This window comes from Pseudophryne corroboree, chromosome 7 (assembly GCF_028390025.1).
Source record: "Pseudophryne corroboree isolate aPseCor3 chromosome 7, aPseCor3.hap2, whole genome shotgun sequence".
Taxonomy (NCBI): domain Eukaryota; kingdom Metazoa; phylum Chordata; class Amphibia; order Anura; family Myobatrachidae; genus Pseudophryne; species Pseudophryne corroboree.
Genome location: NC_086450.1, coordinates 445,349,880 through 445,371,643, shown reverse-complemented (window position 1 = coordinate 445,371,643; position 21,764 = coordinate 445,349,880). Strand labels below are relative to the sequence as shown.

Below are 21,764 nucleotides of genomic sequence, written 5' to 3'. Positions count from 1 at the left end.
CTGTTCCGTCAGGGTTGGATTCAATCTGGCCTAGATCCCTGGGTTTTACTAATAGTGTCCCAGGGGTACAAACTGGAGTTTCAAGACGTTCCCCCATGCCGATTTTTCAAATCAACCTTGCCAGCTTCTCTTCCAGAAAGAGAAGCAGTAACGACGGCAATTAAAAAATTATGTCAGGACCAGGTCATAGTCCTGGTACCTTTGCAACAACAAGGGGAGGGGTTTTATTCAATCCTCTTTGTAGTTCCGAAGCCGGACGGCTCGGTCAGACCGATCTTAAACCTAAAAAATCTGAATCTCTACTTAAAACGGTTCAAGTTCAAGATGGAATCACTCAGGTCAGTGATTTCCAGTCTGGAGGAGGGGGATTACATGGTGTCGGTAGACATAAAGGATGCTTACCTGCATGTTCCCATTTATCCTCTTCACCAGGCTTATCTGAGATTCGCGGTTCAGGTTCGGTTGTTGGGGAAAATGGTGGCGGCCTATGAGGCCATACAGTTTGGCAGGTTCCATGCCAGAATATTCCAGTGGGACCTGTTGGACAAGTGTTCGGGATCCCACCTAGACATGCACCGGAAGCTAGTCCTGTCGTCAAAAGCCAGGATTTCGCTCCTGCGGTGGCTACACAGTTCGCACCTACTCGAGGGACGCAGGTTCGGGATTCAGGACTGGGTCCTGGTAACCACGGATGCAAGTCTCCGAGGCTGGGGAGCTGTCACTCAGGGGGAAAGCTTCCAAGGAAAATGGTCAAGTCAGGAAGCCTGCCTTCACATAAACGTGCTGGAATTGAGAGCCATTTACAACGGCCTTCAACAAGCGGTACATTTTCTTCAAGATCATCCCGTGCAGATCCAGTCGGACAATGTAACAGCAGTCGCGTACATAAACAGGCAGGGTGGAACGAAAAGCAGAGCGGCAATGGCAGAGGTGGCGAAGATCCTCCTCTGTGCAGAAAAGCATGTACAGGCTCTGTCGGCAATTTTCATTCCGGGAGTAGACAACTGGGAAGCAGACTTCCTCAGCAGACACGATCTCCATCCAGGAAAGTGGGGCCTCCATCAAGAAGTCTTCGGAGAGGTGACTAGTCTTTGGGGAGTTCCTCAAGTAGACATGATAGCATCTCATCTCAACAAGAAGCTTCAGAGATATTGTTCCAGGTCGAGAGACCCTCAAGCAATAGCGGTGGATGCGCTATTGACACAGTGGGTATTCCGGTCAGTGTATGTCTTCCCTCCACTTCCGCTGATCCCAAAAGTTCTCAGGATCATAAGAAGAACAAGGGTTCGAGCAATCTTCATTGCCCAAGACTGGCCAAGGAGGACTTGGTACCCAGATCTTCAGAAGTTGCTCATAGAAGATCCTCGGCCTCTTCCTCTTCGCGAGGACCTGCTGCAGCAGGGGCCGTGCGTGTATCAAGACTTACCGCGGCTACGTTTGACGGCATGGCTGTTGAGCGCCGGATCCTATCCCGCAGAGGGTATTACGAAAGAAGTCATTCCCACACTTATTCAGGCCAGGAAGGGAGTAACGTCGAAACATTACCACCGTATTTGGAGAAAATATGTGTCTTGGTGTGAATCCAAGAAGGCTCCTACGGCAGAGTTTCAGTTGGGACGTTTTCTCCATTTTCTGCAGGCTGGTGTGGAGGCGGGCCTCCGATTGGGGTCAATCAAGGTCCAGATTTTGGCCTTGTCAGTGTTCTTCCAAAAACAATTGGCCTCTCTTCCAGAGGTTCAGACCTTCATGAAAGGGGTTCTGCACATCCAGCCTCCATTTGTGCCTCCAGTGGCACCATGAGACCTTAATGTGGTGTTGCAGTTCCTTCAATCGGATTGGTTTGATCCTCTACGAAAGATAGAGTTGAAGTTTCTCACTTGGAAAGTGGTGATGCTTTTGGCATTGGCATCTGCACGGCGGGTGTCTGAATTGGGGGCCTTGTCTCACAAGAGCCCTTACCTGATCTTCCATGAAGATAGGGCAGAGTTGAGAACTCGTCAACATTTTCTTCCAAAGGTGGTTTCATCTTTCCACATAACCAACCTATTGTGGTGCCAGTAGTTACTGACATGTTCACTGAGTCACAGTCACTAGATGTGGCTAGAGCTTTGAAGATTTATGTAGCTAGAACAGCTCGAATTCGGAAAACAGAGTCTTTGTTTGTCCTGTATGCTCCCAATAAGATTGGGTGTCCTGTTTCCAAGCAGACTATTGCGCGTTGGATCAGAGGTACGATTCAGCAAGCTCATACTATGGCTGGATTGCCGTTACCGACGTCAGTGAAGGCCCATTCCTCTAGGAAGGTGGGCTCATCCTGGGCGGCTGCCCGGGGGGTCTCGGCATTACAGCTTTGCCGAGCAGCTACTTGGTCGGGGTCAAACACATTTGCAAAATTCTACAAGTTTGACACCTTGGCTGATGAAGACCTCAAGTTCGGCCAATCGGTGCTGCAGGGTCATCCGCACTCTCCCGCCCGTACTGGAGCTTTGGTATAAACCCCATGGTCAAGAAGTGGACCCCAGCATACCTCTAGGATGTATGAGAAAACAGGATTTTAATACCTACCGGTAAATCCTTTTCTCCTAGTCCATAGAGGATGCTGGGCGCCGTCCCAGTGCGTACTTTACCTGCAGTTTAGTTCATTAGAGCTACACATGTTGTGTTATATTCGTTTCAGCATGTTGCTGTAATTGGTTCATGCCTGTTGGCGTGTATTATGTTGAATGCCATGTTGTGCGGCATGGTTGAGGCGTGAGCTGGTATGTATCTCACCACTAGTATTAAAGTAAATCCTTTCCTCGAAATGTCCGTCTCCCCGGGCACAGTTCCTAAAACTGAGGTCCGGAGGAGGGGCATAGAGGGAGGAGCCAGTTCACACCCTTGAAAAGTCTTAAAGTGCCCATGGCTCCTGAGGAACCGTCTATACCCCATGGTCATGAAGTGGACCCCAGCATTCTCTACGGACTAGGAGAAAAGGATTTACCGGTAGGTATTAAAATCCTGTTTTCTGAGGGGGATTTGCCTGTTTTCATAGAAATGGGACTGAAAGAGAAGAGAAGGCTATATTGCAGCCTCCAGCTGTATTGCACAGTAATACTCTTTAAATATCACTAATAAAACCAGGGAGGTCATGTTGGCCTCAGTGCATCCAGAAAGAAGGTTTGATAACATTCCTCCTACAGCTGCTGTGATTTTCTTAAGTCCATAGACAATTAAGCTGTGTGGAGCAACTCCCGATTCCCTAATCATCTCCGTGCACACGCTCATAACCAATCTGTCATTGCTAACATCTGGAGCAAAGTAAAATGAGCGCGATGCGTCTCTCCTGCCCCCTGGTGCATACTCCATGTAAATGCAGTTTAATGGGTGCAGTAGAGTATATGCAGAAGAACATTAATTATGCTTTCTCACCACAGACTTCTCATCCCACTATATGACGCTGACACCGGCCTACTCATTCTCGCTGCTCAGGTAAACATGGCTGACTAGCTGCCTTACCCAGAAGTCTTAGCTACGTAAAGCAGCCAAAGCATAGGCCCTCAATCCGAGTTGTTCGCCCGCTAGCCGCTTTTCGCAGCAGTACACACGCTAAGCCGCCGCCTACTGGGAGTTAATCTTAGCATAGTAGAATTGCGAACGAAGTATTCGCAGTATTGCAAAAAGATTTTTCTGTGCAGTTTCTGAGTAGCTCGAGACTTACTCTTCCAGTGCGATCAGTTCAGTGCTTGTCGTTCCTGGTTTGACGTCACAAACACACCCAGCGTTCGCCCAGACACTCCCCCGTTTCTCCAGCCACTCCCGCGTTTTTCCCAGAAACCGCAGCGTTTTTTCACACACTCCCATAAAACGACCAGTTTCCGCCCAGAAACACCCAGTTCCTGTCAATCACACTACGATCACCAGAACGAAGAAAAAACCTTGTAATGCCGTGAGTAAAATACCAAACTTCTTAGCAAATTTACTTGGCGCAGTCGCAGTGCGAAGATTGCGCATGCGCAATTAGCGGAAATTCGCTGCGATGCAAAGAAAATTACCGAGCGAACAACTCGGAATGAGGGCCATAGTCTCTAGCTAACCTGACAATGGCTGACTGGAATTTATCAGTGGGTGCTTATGGAAATAGTGTATTATTACATTATGACATATTTGCTTATGTGAATGATTAGGGTTGAAATCTGAATATTAGATTAGTGGCAGTTTAAAGTAGAAAGTACGAAATGGGGTTGGTAAAGGTTATAATTAATGACCGCTGGTATGGGTGCATAACCTACAGTAAAATGTATTGGTTTATTGCAAGGCAAAAAATGTTCTAAACTGCACTAAACTAATTACTGATCTATACTGGTTGCTAGGGGTTACAGCACCTCTTTATTGTGCATCAGTGAGATATTTATATCATTGATGCCCTCCACTGACAGCAGAATGTTACAGGGCAGTAAGGGCTAGATTTGTCTCTGAGTACAGTGCATGTTTGCGATTTGTCCATTTCCTCTGCAGGGTGAAGGTACAATGTATTGTATGGAGGTCACCACGGAGCCCCCGTCTCTTATGCAGCGTAAGATTACTTTGTGTTATCTTGTTAGTCCATCATTTGTTTGGTTATGCCTTGATGAAGTGAATCTCTGTGTCTTGCAGTCTCGCAGTGTGTGACAGAACAGCAGACCCGTGGCCTGGCCTTGGTCCCCAAGCTTTCCCTTGATGTCCTGAGCTGTGAGCTCCTGCGCCTCCTCCAGCTGACTGACAGGTTCATCATTCCTATCAGTTATACCGTCCCACGCAAGGTACCACGGGCTGTCTGCCACACGTACGCTTACTGTATCCCCTGGCTGTCTGCCACACGTACACTTACTGTATCCACTGGCTGTCTGCCATACGTACACTTGCTGTATCCCCTGCCTGTCTGCCACACATACACTTGCTGTATATCCTGCCTGTCTGCCACACATACACTTGCTGTATCCACTGGATGTCTGCCGCATGTACACTTCCTGTGTCCCCTGCCTATTTGCAGCATGTACACTTCCTGTGTCCCCTGCCTATTTGCAGCATGTACACTTCCTGTGTCCCCTGCCTATTTGCAGCATGTATGCTTCCTGTATCCCCTGCCTGTTTGCCACACATACACTTGCTGTATCCACTGGATGTCTGCCGCATGTACACTTCCTGTGTCCCCTGCCTATTTGCAGCATGTTTGCTTCCTGTATCCCCTGCCTATTTGCCGCATGTACACTTCCTGTATCCCCTGCCTGTCTGCTGCATGTACACTTCCTGTATCCCCTGCCTGTCTGCTGCATGTACACTTCCTGTATCCCCTGCCTGTCTGCTTCTCATGGATTTTCTGTATCCTCTGCCTGTCTGCTGTTCAAGCACTTCCTGTATCCTCTGCCTGTCTGTCGCTCATACACTTCCTGTATGCCCTGCCTGTCTGTCGCTCATACACTTCCTGTATGCCCTGCCATCTGTCGCTCATACACTTCCTGTATGCCCTGCCTGTCTGTCGCTCATACACTTTCTGTATGCCCTGCCTGTCTGTCGCTCATACACTTCCTGTATGCCCTGCCTGTCTGTCGTTCATACACTTCCTGTATGCCCTGCCTGTCTGTCGCTCATACACTTCCTGTATGCCCTGCCTGTCTGTCGCTCATACACTTCCTGTATGCCCTGCCTGTCTGTCGCTCATACACTTCCTGTATGCCCTGCCTGTCTGTCGCTCATACACTTCCTGTATGCCCTGCCTGTCTGTCGCTCATACACTTCCTGTATCCTCTGCCTGTCTGTCGCTCATACACTTCCTGTATCCCCTGCCTGTCTGTCGCTCATACACTTCCTGTATCCCCTGTCTGTCTGTCGCTCATACACTTCCTGTATCCCCTGCATGTCTGTCGCTCATACACTTCCTGTATCCCCTGCATGTCTGCCTCTCGTGGATTTTCTGTATCCTCTGCCTGTCTGCTGTTCAAGCACTTATTTATTTATTAACAGGTTCTTATATAGTGCAGCATATTCCTTTGCGCTTTACACTTCCTGTATCCCCTGCCTGTCTGTCGCCCATACACTTCCTGTATCCCCTGCCTGTCTGCCGCCCATACACTTCCTGTATCCCCTGCCTGTCTGTCGCCCATACACTTCCGGTAGATGCTAGAATCAAGTAGGCTAAGGGACCTTTTCCGTCTGGGGGAGGAGTCACAACACAAGGGGGAGGAGCAAGGCCAGCGGGATAGTTCCTCTACTATCCACGCCACCAACTATTACCTTTAGTAATCAGGTGGCGAGCGAAGCGGAGCGGAGCGAGCCACCGAAGCGAGCCCGCGAGGGTACTTTTCGGGTACCCTGTTCGCCCGTAGCTCCTCCCCCTGGTGACGTGTCTCCTCCCCTAGATACGTCAGAAGGTCCCTTCTCCCACTCCGAAATAGAATCAACCATAAAATTCCTGTATCCCCTGCCTGTCTGTTGCTCATACACTTCCTGTATCCCCTGCCTGTCTTTCAGATGTACACTTCCTGTGTCCCCTCTCTGCAGCATGTACACATCCTGTATCTACAGGCTGTCTGCTACTTCCTGTATTCTCGGGAGGTCTGCCCCATGTACACTTCCTGTAGGTACAGGCCGCCTGCTGTGCGTTCACTGTATGCATTACCTGTTCTATATATGCACACAAGATCCACATCTTCTCACTCATACCATGCATGTTCCACAGGGCTGCCTACCATGAAACACATACAGGGACATTATAAAACTGGTGCTGTAGCAACATATAATGAATTTGCTATAAGTTTCTAAACTGTATTGGAAAACTATGTTAGTATGGCTTGGTGGCTGCCATTTTGCTCATGGCTGTACTTTCTGCTGCGGGGTACACTTGGCTCCACAAGGATTGGACAATGGGGTGTAGAGTAGGATCCTGATCCGAGGCACCAACAGGCTCAAAGCTTTGACTGTTCCCAGAATGCACAGCGCCGCCTCCCCTATAACCCCGCTTCCCTGCACAGGAGCTCAGTTTTGTAAGTTGGTGCTGCAGTAAGCAGGCACTTAACAGAGGGGCTGCTCCAGGCAGCCCTAAGAAAAGCTTTTTATGAACCTGTGTCATCTGGATATGACGGTCCGGTTTCTAAAAGCCCACGGGTGGCTCATCAACTGGAAGAAATCCTCCCTGGTCCCTGCTCAGAGCATGGTGCACCTGGGAGCGCTATTGGACACTCACAACCAGCGGTTGTTCTTGTCTCAGGAGAAAGTCCTGAAGCTTCAGGACAGGATTTGTTGCTTTCTTTCTCGTCCGCAAGTGTCGATACATTCGGCAATGCAGGTGCTAGGCCTCATGGTCACAGCATTCGACATGGTGGAGTATGCCCAATTCCATTCTCGCCCCCTCCAGAGGCTGATTCTAGCCAAGTGGGACAGCCTGCCTCACCGAATCAGGTCTCAGATGATCTCATTGACTCCGGAGGTCCGTTTGTCGCTACTTTGGTGGCTCCGGGACCAACAGTTGTGCAGGGGCCGTCCCTTCTGGATATCCAATTGAGTCCTGTTGACGACAGATGCCAGTCTAAGAGGTTGGGACACGGTGCTTTAGCAACACTCCCTTCAGGGTCGGTGGACCAAGGAGGAATCTCTCCTCTCAATCAACATTCTGGAATTGCGGGCGGTCTTCAATGCCCAGCATTTAATTCAGAACCGTCCTGTTCAAGTGCAGTCGGACAACGCCACCACAGTGGCTTACATAAATCATCAAGGTGGCACTCAAAGCCGTTTGGCAATGAAGGAAGTCTCACGGATTCTACGTTGGGCGGAATGCCATCTACCGGCCATATCGGCAAAATTCATTCCGGGAGTCCTGAATTGGGAAGCAAACTTTTTCAGTCGTCAGGACGTGCATGCCAGCAAGTGGAGCCTCCATCCAGAAGTGTTTCAACTCCTAGTGGAAAAGTGGGGTCTTCCACATGTAGATTTGATGGCGTCTCGACACAATCACAAGGTTCCGGTCTTCGGAGCAAGGACAAGGGATCCTCAAGCAGCATTCGTGGATGCGCTGGCGGTGCCGTGGAGGTTTCGGCTGCCGTACGTGTTCCTTCCGGTGTCACTCCTGCCCAGGGTAATTCGGAAGTTCAAGCAAGAAAAAGGAAATCTGCTTCTCATAGCTCCGGCGTGGCCCAGATGGCACTGGTTCTCAGACTTGCAAGGCCTATCGTCAGAGCTTCCACTTCTGCTTCCACAACGCCCAGACCTCCTCGTTCAGGGCCCCTGTGTCTGCCAGGACCTAGCCCGGCTGTCTTTGACGGCGTGGCTCTTGAAGCTTCCGTCTTGAGGGCTAAGGGTTTTTCTGAAGAGGTAATTAAAACTATGTTGCGGGCCTGGAAACCGGCTTCTGCTCGGATTTACCATAGGGTCTGGCATTCCTACTTTGTTTGGTGCGCATCTCATAATTATGACGCTTCCAAGTTTAGTACAGCCAAACTTTTGGCTTTTCTGCAGCAGGGCCTAGATTTAGGCCTGCGTCTGGCCTCCCTCAAGGTTCATATTTCTGCCTTGTCGGTGTGGTTTCAGAGAAAAATTGCAACCTTACCTGATGTTCATACTTTCACTCAGGGTGTGTTGCGTATCCAACCTCCCTATGTCCCGCCTGTGGCTCCTTGGGACTTGTCGGTGGTTTTGGAGGCGTTACAGGAGCCTCCGTTTGAACCCCTGGGTTCAGCTGACCTTAAGTGGCTTTCCCTTAAGGTGGTGTTCTTGCTGGCTATTGCCTCTGCTAGAAGAGTGTCGGATCTGGGTGCCTTGTCTTGTAGTTCCCCATATCTGATTTTTCACCGTGACCGGGCGGTTCTTAGGACTCGTCCCGGGTATTTACCTAAGGTGGTTTCTTCGTTCCACCTTAATCAGGAGATTGTGGTTCCGGCCTTTGTCTCTCCTGATTTGTCTCCCAAAGAGCGGTCTTTGGATGTGGTACGGGCTCTCCGTATCTATGTGAAGAGATCTGCTTCTATTCAAAAAATCTGATTCTCTCTTTGTTTTGTTTGGATTTCACAAACGTGGCTGGCCTGCTCACAAGCAGACCCTGGCCAGATGGATTAGAATGGTGATTGCACATGCTTATGTGAGGGCTGGTTTGTCAGCTCCTGCTCACATTACGGCCCATTCTACTCGGTCTGTTGGACCCTCTTGGGCGGCCCAACGTGGTGCGACCTTAGATCAATTGTGCAAGGCGGCTACGTGGTCCTCTGGGAACACGTTCATAAGGTTCTATGCCTTCGATACTGCCGCTTCCCAGGATGCTTCCTTTGGACGCCGGGTTCTTGTGCCCGCTACAGTGCGTCCCCTCCCATAAGGAACTGCTTTAGGACATCCCCATTGTCCAATCCTTGTGGAGCCCAGTGTACCCCGCAGCAGAAAATGAGATTAATGGTAAGAACTTACCTTTGTTAAATCTCTTTCTGCGAGGTACACTGGGCTCCACAAGGCGCCCACCCTGACGCACTTAGCTTCTTTGGGTTGGTATGGCATTAGCCGCTGACACTTCTCTTGTCGTGAGAGTGTGGTGTATGTGACTACTAACCGTTGTCGTCTCTTTTCCTGTTACTGCATTGGGCTGGTTAACTAAAAACTGAGCTCCTGTGCAGGGAGGCGGGGTTATAGAGGAGGCGGCGCTGTGCATTCTGGGAACAGTCAAAGCTTTGAGCCTGTTGGTGCCTCGGATCAGGATCCTACTCTACACCCCATTGTCCAATCCTTGTGGAGCCCAGTGTACCTCGCAGAAAGAGATTTAACGAAGGTAAGTTCTTACCATAAATCTTGTTTTTGCTGTCTGTGTGTCATGTCCGTGCTTCATTTCAGTGATGGAAGCATTGTTACCTGTATGTATCTGAGTAATGTATGTATTATGCGTAACACCTCGGTAAATACAGTGGGTTTATGTCTTGATGGCGTACATTGAGCCATTATGAGCCCTGTTTAGCACATGACCTTCCTGAATTTGCATTGCGTGGCTCTTAAAATATGTCGGCCATTAGCACAAAGGTGAGGCATATGTAGGTGACAATATTCTGCATTTCTGTGCATTAGGAAGTGGTGACATCACTGAGGCACAGAGTCGAAATTATATTGGAGCTAATTTAGAGGTGGATCCAACATCGATTCGAACGCAGTGGGGCAATGTTTTCCTACTGAGCATACTCCAAATCCGTACTGCGCACATGGCGACGAAGGATCAGTGACGGCGTGCGCACAGAGGAATTATAGGCAGACAGCCAGAGTTTCGGGGACTGTCTTAGAGTATCTCTGCGAATTCGGGGCCCGGTGTCTTAGGAGACCATACAGGGTTCCTCAGATATCCGATGCTGCGACCGATATTCCGGCCACAATATCTATACCCAGAATACTCATCGTGAATACACTTCTCAATTTTGAGCAGATCCTGAGCTGGACACTAGTTGGCTGTGATTGCTGCTGCTTTGCGTCCACAGAACTAAGTGCATATACAAGTCTACGTCATCCTCCTGTGATTGCACCACGTCTGCATTATTTAGGCTCCTCTTTGAACAAAATTTTATTACTTACTCTGTTACACTGTCACATATGCTGCCCGACTTTTGTGATGCTGTCTCTTCCCCGCCTGTCACACAGTCTGTCTGTCTCACTGCCTGGTGTGCCCTCCCTTACTCTGTTCCTTGACCTGCAGGCCGCCCAGGACCTCCAAACTGACCTGTTCCCAGATACGGCCAGCTGCAGTGCGGCGCTCTCTGCCCAGAGCTGGTGGGCCGGAGACAACAAGCAGGTAAGTGACAGCCCGTTGGTAATACCAGGTTACCATTGAGGCATGGCGAGCTTTGGTGTATTCAGCAAATAGTGCACCCAGCCTGAGATGGACGTATTCTGTCTCCATCGTGGAACTGATAAATCTGAGTAGCACCACGTCTAGTTCTAGTTTTGGTATGTGCAGAGAGTATATAGGACGGGATGTAGTCAGGTGACCGGCGGTCGGGATCCCGGTGGCCAGCATGCCGACGCCTATAGAGATCAGTAACGGCTGCATCAGACACCTGGACTGGGGGTAAAGCACTCTTGGTTCCTGTCTCTGCATGTCACACACAGTCTCTGATTACCCTCAGGTACAGAAGGTGTCCCTAGACCCAGCCCTGAGGTCACTTCCTTCCTGTCAGCTCAGCAAGGGGAAAGCGACCAGTCATCCTGAGCAGAGTGCAGCGTCCCCGGAGCCAAGCGTGAGTGTGTGCTGTATTCTGTATCTGGCTGTGCTGTGACCCATGTAATGGGGATGCTGCTGTTACAGTGTTACCAGGGTTCCCATCTCTTCTAGCTTCTAACTGATACTTATCTACAGTCCATATCCTGAGGCTGGAGAAAATGTGCTTCAGTAGGGACATCTCTGTTTTACTGCACACACACACCTGCAACATGCTAATACACCTGCAACACACTAACACACATACACCTGCAACATGCTAATACACCTGCAACACACTAACACACATACACCTGCAACATGCTAATACACCTGCAACACACTAACACACATACACCTGCAACATGCTAATACACCTGCAACACACTAACACACATACACCTGCAACACAGTAACACCTACACCTGTAATACACTAACACCTACACCTGTAATACACTAACACCTACACCATGCTAATACACCTGCAATACACTAACACACATACACCTGCAACACACTAACACACCATACACCTGTAATACACTAACACCTACACCTGCAACATGCTAATACACCTGCAGCACACTAACACACATACACCTGCAACACACTAACACCTACACCTGTAATACACTAACACCTACACCTGCAACATGCTAATACACCTGCAATACACTAACACACATACACCTGCAACACACTAACACACATACACCTGTAATACACTAACACCTACACCTGCAACATGCTAATACACCTGCAACACACTAACACCTGCAACATGCTAATACACCTGCAACACACTAACACACACACCTGCAACATGCTAATACACCTGCAACACACTAACACACATACACCTGCAACATGCTAATACACCTGCAACACACTAACACACATACACCTGCAAAATGCTAATACACCTGCAACACACTAACACACATACACCTGCAACATGCTAATACACCTGCAACACACTAACACACATACACCTGCAACATGCTAATACACCTGCAACACACTAACACACATACACCTGCAACACACTAACACCTACACCTGTAATACACCTGCAATACACTAACACACATACACCTGCAACACACTAACACACATACACCTGTAATACACTAACACACATACACCTGTAATACACTAACACCTACACCTGCAACATGCTATTACACCTGCAATACACTAACACACATACACCTGCAACACACTAACACACATACACCTGTAATACACTAACACCTACACCTGCAACATGCTATTACACCTGCAATACACTAACACACATACACCTGCAACACACTAACACACATACACCTGTAATACACTAACACCTACACCTGCAACATGCTAATACACCTGCAACACACTAACACACATACACCTGCAACACACTAACACCTACACCTGCAACATGCTAATACACCTGCAACACACTAACACACATACACCTGTAATACACTAACACCTACACCTGTAATACACTAACACCTACACCTGCAACATGCTAATACACCTGCAACACACTAACACACATACACCTGTAATACACTAACACCTACACCTGTAATACACTAACACCTACACCTGCAACATGCTAATACACCTGCAACACACTAACACACATACACCTGTAATACACTAACACCTACACCTGCAACATGCTAATACACCTGCAACACACTAACACACATACACCTGTAATACACCTACACCTGCAACATGCTAATACACCTGCAACACACTAACACACATACACCTGTAATACACTAACACCTACACCTGCAATATGCTAATACACCTGCAACACACTAACACACATACACCTGTAATACACTAACACCTACACCTGCAACATGCTAATACACCTGCAACACACTAACACACATACACCTGTAATACACTAACACCTGCAACATGCTAATACACCTGCAACACACTAACACACATACACCTGTAATACACTAACACCTACACCTGTAATACACTAACACCTACACCTGCAACATGCTAATACACCTGCAACACACTAACACACATACACCTGTAATACACTAACACCTACACCTGCAACATGCTAATACACCTGCAACACACTAACACACATACACCTGTAATACACCTACACCTGCAACATGCTAATACACCTGCAACACACTAACACACATACACCTGTAATACACTAACACCTACACCTGCAATATGCTAATACACCTGCAACACACTAACACACATACACCTGTAATACACTAACACCTACACCTGTAATACACTAACACCTACACCTGTAATACACTAACACCTACACCTGCAACACGCTAACACACATACACCTGCAACACACTAACACCTACACCTGCAACATGCTAATACACCTGCAACACACAAACACATATACACCTGTAATACACTAACACCTACACCTGCAATATGCTAATACACCTGCAACACACTAACACACATACACCTGTAATACACTAACACCTGCAACATGCTAATACACCTGCAACACACTAACACACATACACCTGTAATACACTAACACCTACAACACACTAACACACATACACCTGTAATACACTAACACCTACACCTGCAACACACTAACACACATACACCTGTAATACACTAACACACATACACCTGTAATACACTAACACCTACACATGTAATACACTAACACCTACACCTGCAACATGCTAATACACATACACCTGTAATACACTAACACCTACACCTGCAACATGCTAATACACCTGCAACACACTAACACACATACACCTGTAATACACTAACACCTACACCTGCAACATGCTAATACACCTGCAACACACTAACACACATACACCTGTAATACACTAACACCTACACCTGCAACATGCTAATACACCTGCAACACACTAACACACATACACCTGTAATACACTAACACCTGCAACATGCTAATACACCTGCAACACACTAACACACATACACCTGTAATACACTAACACCTACACCTGTAATACACTAACACCTACACCTGCAACATGCTAATACACCTGCAACACACTAACACACATACACCTGTAATACACTAACACCTACACCTGCAATATGCTAATACACCTGCAACACACTAACACACATACACCTGTAATACACTAACACCTACACCTGTAATACACTAACACCTACACCTGCAACATGCTAATACACCTGCAACACACTAACACACATACACCTGTAATACACCTACACCTGCAACATGCTAATACACCTGCAACACACTAACACACATACACCTGTAATACACTAACACCTACACCTGCAACATGCTAATACACTTGCAACATGCTAATACACCTGCAACACACTAACACACATACACCTGTAATACACTAACACCTACACCTGCAACATGCTAATATACACCTGCAACACACTAACACACATACACCTGTAATACACTAACACCTACACCTGCAGCATGCTAATACACCTGCAACACACTAACACACATACACCTGTAATACACTAACACCTACACCTGCAACATGCTAATACACCTGCAACACACTAACACACATACACCTGTAATACACTAACACCTACACCTGCAACATGCTAATACACCTGCAACACACTAACACACATACACCTGTAATACACTAACACCTACACCTGCAACATGCTAATATACACCTGCAACACACTAACACACATACACCTGTAATACACTAACACCTACACCTGCAACATGCTAATACACCTGCAACACACTAACACACATACACCTGTAATACACTAACACCTGCAACATGCTAATACACCTGCAACACACTAACACACATACACCTGTAATACACTAACACCTACACCTGCAACATGCTAATACACCTGCAACACACTAACACACATACACCTGTAATACACTGACACCTACACCTGCAACATGCTAATACACCTGCAACACACTAACACACATACACCTGTAATACACTAACACCTACACCTGCAACATGCTAACACACATACACCTGTAATACACTAACACCTACACCTGCAACATGCTAACACACCTCTAACACACATACACCTGTAATACACTAACACCTACACCTGCAACGTGCTAACACACATACACCTGTAATACACTAACACCTACACCTGCAACATGCTAATACACCTGCAACACACTAACACACATACACCTGTAATACACTAACATCTACACCTGCAACATGCTAATACACCTGCAAAACACTGACACACATACACCTGCAACACACTAACACCTACACCTGTAATACACTATCACCTACACCTGCAGCATGCTAATACACCTGCAACACACTAACACACCTACACCTGTAATACACTATCACCTACACCTGCAGCATGCTAATACACCTGCAACACACTAACACACATACACCTGTAATACACTAACACCTACACCTGCAACATGCTAATATACACCTGCAACACACTAACACACATACACCTGTAATACACTAACACCTACACCTGCAACATGCTAATACACCTGCAACACACTAACACACATACACCTGTAATACACTAACACCTGCAACATGCTAATACACCTGCAACACACTAACACACATACACCTGTAATACACTAACACCTACACCTGCAACATGTTAATACACCTGCAACACACTAACACACATACACCTGTAATACACTAACACCTACACCTGCAACATGCTAATATACACCTGCAACACACTAACACACATACACCTGTAATACACTAACACCTACACCTGCAACATGCTAATACACCTGCAACACACTAACACACATACACCTGTAATACACTAACACCTGCAACATGCTAATACACCTGCAACACACTAACACACATACACCTGTAATACACTAACACCTACACCTGCAACATGTTAATACACCTGCAACACACTAACACACATACACCTGTAATACACTGACACCTACACCTGCAACATGCTAATACACCTGCAACACACTAACACACATACACCTGTAATACACTAACACCTACACCTGCAACATGCTAACACACCTACACCTGTAATACACTAACACCTACACCTGCAACATGCTAATACACCTGCAACACACTAACACACATACACCTGTAATACACTAACACCTGCACCTGCAACATGCTAATACACCTGCAACACACTAACACACATACACCTGTAATACACTAACACCTACACCTGCAACATGCTAATACACCTGCAACACACTAACACACATACACCTGCAACACACTAACACCTACACCTGTAATACACTAACACCTACACCTGCAGCATGCTAATACACCTGCAACACACTAACACACCTACACCTGTAATACACTATCACCTACACCTGCAGCATGCTAATACACCTGCAACACACTAACACACATACACCTGTAATACACTAACACCTACACCTGCAGCATGCTAATACACCTGCAACACACTAACACACATACACCTGTAATACACTAACACCTACACCTGCAACATGCTAATATACACCTGCAACACACTAACACACATACACCTGTAATACACTAACACCTACACCTGCAGCATGCTAATACACCTGCAACACACTAACACACATACACCTGTAATACACTAACACCTACACCTGCAACATGCTAATACACCTGCAACACACTAACACACATACACCTGCAACACACTAACACCTACACCTGTAATACACTAACACCTACACCTGCAGCATGCTAATACACATGCAACACACTAACACACATACACCTGCAACACACTAACACCTACACCTGTAATACACTAACACCTGCAACATGCTAATACACCTGCAATACACTAACACACATACACCTGCAACACACTAACACCTACACCTGTAATACACTAACACCTACACCTGCAGCATGCTAATACACCTGCAACACACTAACACACATACACCTGTAATACACCAACACCTGCAACATGCTAATACACCTGCAACACACTAACATACACCTGCAGCATGCTAATACACCTGCAGCACACTAACACCTACACCTGCAACACAGTAACACCTACACCTGCAATACATTAACACCTACACCTGCAATACACTAACATACACTTGCAACAAACTAACACATAAACCTGCAATACACTGACATTACACCTGCAACACACTAACATCTACACCTGCAGCATGCTAATACACTTGCAACACACTAACACACATACACCTGTAATACACTAACACCTACACCTGCAACATGCTAATACACCTGCAACACACTAACACACATACACCTGCAATACACTAACATAGACCTGCAACAAACTAACACATACACCTGCAATACACTAACATCTACACCTGCAACATGCTAATACACCTGCAATACGCTAACACACATACACCTGCAACACACTAACACACATACACCTGCAACACACTAACACCTACACCTGTAATACATGAATGCCTTCACCTGTAATACACTGACATCTACACCTGCAACACACTAACACCTACACCTGCAATACACTAACATCTACACCTGCAACATGCTAATAAACCTGCAATACACTAACACACATACACCTGTAATACACTAACACCTACACCTGCAACATGCTAATACACCTGCAACACACTAACACACATACACCTGTAATACACTAACACCTATACCTGCAACATGCTAATACACCTGCAACATGCTAATACACCTGCAACACACTAACACACATACACCTGTAATACACTAACACCTGCAACATGCTAATACACCTGCAACACACTAACACACATACACCTGTAATACACTAACACCTACACCTGCAACATGCTAATACACCTGCAACACACTAACACACATACACCTGTAATACACTAACACCTACACCTGCAACATGCTAACACACCTGCAACACACTAACACACATACACCTGTAATACACTAACACCTACACCTGCAACATGCTAACACACATACACCTGCAACACACTAACACCTACACCTGTAATACACTAACACCTACACCTGCAGCATGCTAATACACCTGCAACACACTAACACCTGCACCTGCAATACACTAACATACACCTGCAGCATGCTAATACACCTGCAGCACACTAACACCTACACCTGCAACACAGTAACACCTACACCTGCAATACATTAACACCTACACCTGCAATACACTAACATACACTTGCAACAAACTAACACATAGACCTGCAATACACTGACATTACACCTGCAACACACTAACATCTACACCTGCAGCATGCTAATACACCTGCAACACACTAACACCTACACCTGCAATACACTAACATAGACCTGCAACAAACTAACACATACACCTGCAATACACTAACACCTACACCTGCAATACACTAACATAGACCTGCAACAAACTAACACATACACCTGCAATACACTAACATCTACACCTGCAACATGCTAATACACCTGCAATACACTAACACACATACACCTGCAACACACTAACACACATACACCTGCAACACACTAACACACATACACCTGCAACACACTAACACACATACACCTGCAACACACTAACACCTACACCTGTAATACACTAACATCTACACCTGCAACACACTAACACCTAAACCTGCAATACACTAACATCTACACCTGCAACGTGCTAATAAACCTGCAATACACTAACATACATACACCTGCAACACACTAACACCTACATCTGTAATACAGTAATGCCTACACCTGTAATACACTAACATCTACAACACACTAACACCTACACCTGCAACACACTAACACCTACACCTGCAATACACTAACATCTACACCTGTAACATGCTAATACACCTGCAATACACTAACACACACATACACCTGCAACACACAAACACCTACATGTGCAATACACTAACATCTACACCTGCAGGATGTTAATACACCTGCAACACACTGACATCTACATCTGCAATACACGAACACCTAAACCTGCACTAACATCTACACCTGCGATACACTAACACCTGCAGCATGCTAATACACCTGCAACACACTAACATCTACACCTGCAATACACTAACACCTACACCTGCAGCATTCTAATACACCTGCAGCACACTAACATCTACACTTGTAACACACTAACATGTACACCTGCAGCAAGCTAATACATCTGCAACACACTGACACCTACACTGCAGCTAGCTAATACACCTGCAACACACTAACACCTACACCTGCAATACACTAACACCTACACCTGCAACATGCTAATACACCTGCAACACACTAACACACATATACATGTAATACACTAACACCTACACCTGCAACATGCTAACACACATACACCTGCAATACACTAACACCTACACCTGCAACATGCTAATACACCTGCAACACACTAACACACATACAACTGTAATACACTAACACCTGCACCTGCAACATGCTAATACACCTGCAACACACTAACACACATACACCTGCAACACACTAACACCTACACCTGTAATACACTAACACCTACACCTGCAACATGCTAATACACCTGCAACACACTAACACACATACACCTGTAATACACACCTACACCTACACCTGCAACATGCTAACACACATACACCTGCAATACACTAACACCTGCAACATGCTAATACACCTGCAACACACTAACACACATACACCTGTAATACACTAACACCTGCACCTGCAACATGCTAATACACCTGCAACACACTAACACACATACACCTGCAACACACTAACACCTACACCTGTAATACACTAACACCTACACCTGCAGCATGCTAATACACCTGCAACACACTAAAACCTGCACCTGCAATACACTAACATACACCTGCAGCATGCTAATACACCTACAGCACACTAACACCTACACCTGCAACACAGTTTCACCTACACCTGCAATACACTAACATACACTTGCAACAAACTAACACATAAACCTGCAATACACTGACATTACACCTGCAACACACTAACATCTACACCTGCAGCATGCTAATACACCTGCAACACACTAACACCTACACCTGCAATACACTAACACCTACACCTGCAATACACTAACATAGACCTGCAACAAACTAACACATACACCTGCAATACACTAACATCTACACCTGCAACATGCTAATACACCTGCAATACACTAACACACATACACCTGCAACACACTAACACACACACACCTGCAACACACTAACACCTACACCTGTAATACACGAACGCCTACACCTGTAATACACTAACAGCTACACCTACAACACACTAACACCTAAACCTGCAATACACTAACATCTACACCTGCAACATGCTAATAAACCTGCAATACACTAACATACATACACCTGCAACACACTAACACACATACACCTGCAACACACTAACACCTACATCTGTAATACAGTAATGCCTACACCTGTAATACACTAACATCTACAACACACTAACACCTACACCTGCAATACACTAACATCTACACCTGTAACATGCTAATACACCTGCAATACACTAACACACACATACACCTGCAACACACAAACACCTACATGTGCAGTACACTAACATCTACACCTGCAGGATGTTAATACACCTGCAACACACTGACATCTACATCTGCAATACACTAACATCTAAACCTGCACTAACATCTACACCTGCGATACACTAACACCTGCAGCATGCTAATACACCTGCAACACACTAACATCTACACCTGCAATATACTAACACCTACACCTGCAGCATTCTAATACACCTGCAGCACACTAACATCTACACTTGTAACACACTAACATGTACACCTGCAGCAAGCTAATACATCTGCAACACACTGACACCTACACTGCAGCTAGCTAATACACCTGCAACACACTAACACCTACAATACACTAACATCTACACTTGTAACACACTAACATGAACACCTGCAGCTAGCTAATACACCTGCAACACACTAACACGTACACTTGCAGCAAGCTAATACACCTGCAACACACTAACATCTACACCTGCAACACACGAACACCTACACTTGCAATACACTAACATCTACACCTGCAGCATGCTAATACACTTGCAACACACTAACACACATGTACCTGCAATACACTAACATCTGCAGCATGCTAATACACCTACAATACACTAACACCTACACCTGCTGACAGACCTACACTGTAACACGTTAACACACCTACACCATGCCCACACATATACCTGCAACATGCTAAAACGCATATACCTGCAACATGCTAAAACACATATACCTGCAACATGCTAAAACACACATACCTGCAACATGCTAAAACACATGCACCTGCAAAACACACACACACACACACACACACACACACACACACACACACACACACACACACACACACACACACACACAACATGGTAACTCACATTTACCTGCAACATACTAAAACACCTACACCTGTAACATGCTAGCACGTATGCACCTGCATCATGCTAACACACACCTGTTACATGCTTACACACATATACCTGCAACACCTCAACACGCCTACACCTGCAACA

The 21,764-nt window shown here is 46.1% G+C and overlaps 1 protein-coding gene across 1 annotated transcript in view; it reads left to right on the top strand.

Annotated features, from left to right (window-relative positions):
* Positions 1–21,764, top strand: part of CORO7 (coronin 7) — a 242,589-nt gene that overhangs the window by 174,891 nt on the left and 45,934 nt on the right. Inside the window, exons 10-14 of the mRNA XM_063934975.1 lie at positions 3,417–3,471; positions 4,498–4,555; positions 4,636–4,781; positions 10,670–10,765; positions 11,100–11,210. Coding sequence (XP_063791045.1) covers positions 3,417–3,471; positions 4,498–4,555; positions 4,636–4,781; positions 10,670–10,765; positions 11,100–11,210 — 466 coding nt within the window. The remainder of the gene's footprint in view (positions 1–3,416; positions 3,472–4,497; positions 4,556–4,635; positions 4,782–10,669; positions 10,766–11,099; positions 11,211–21,764) is intronic.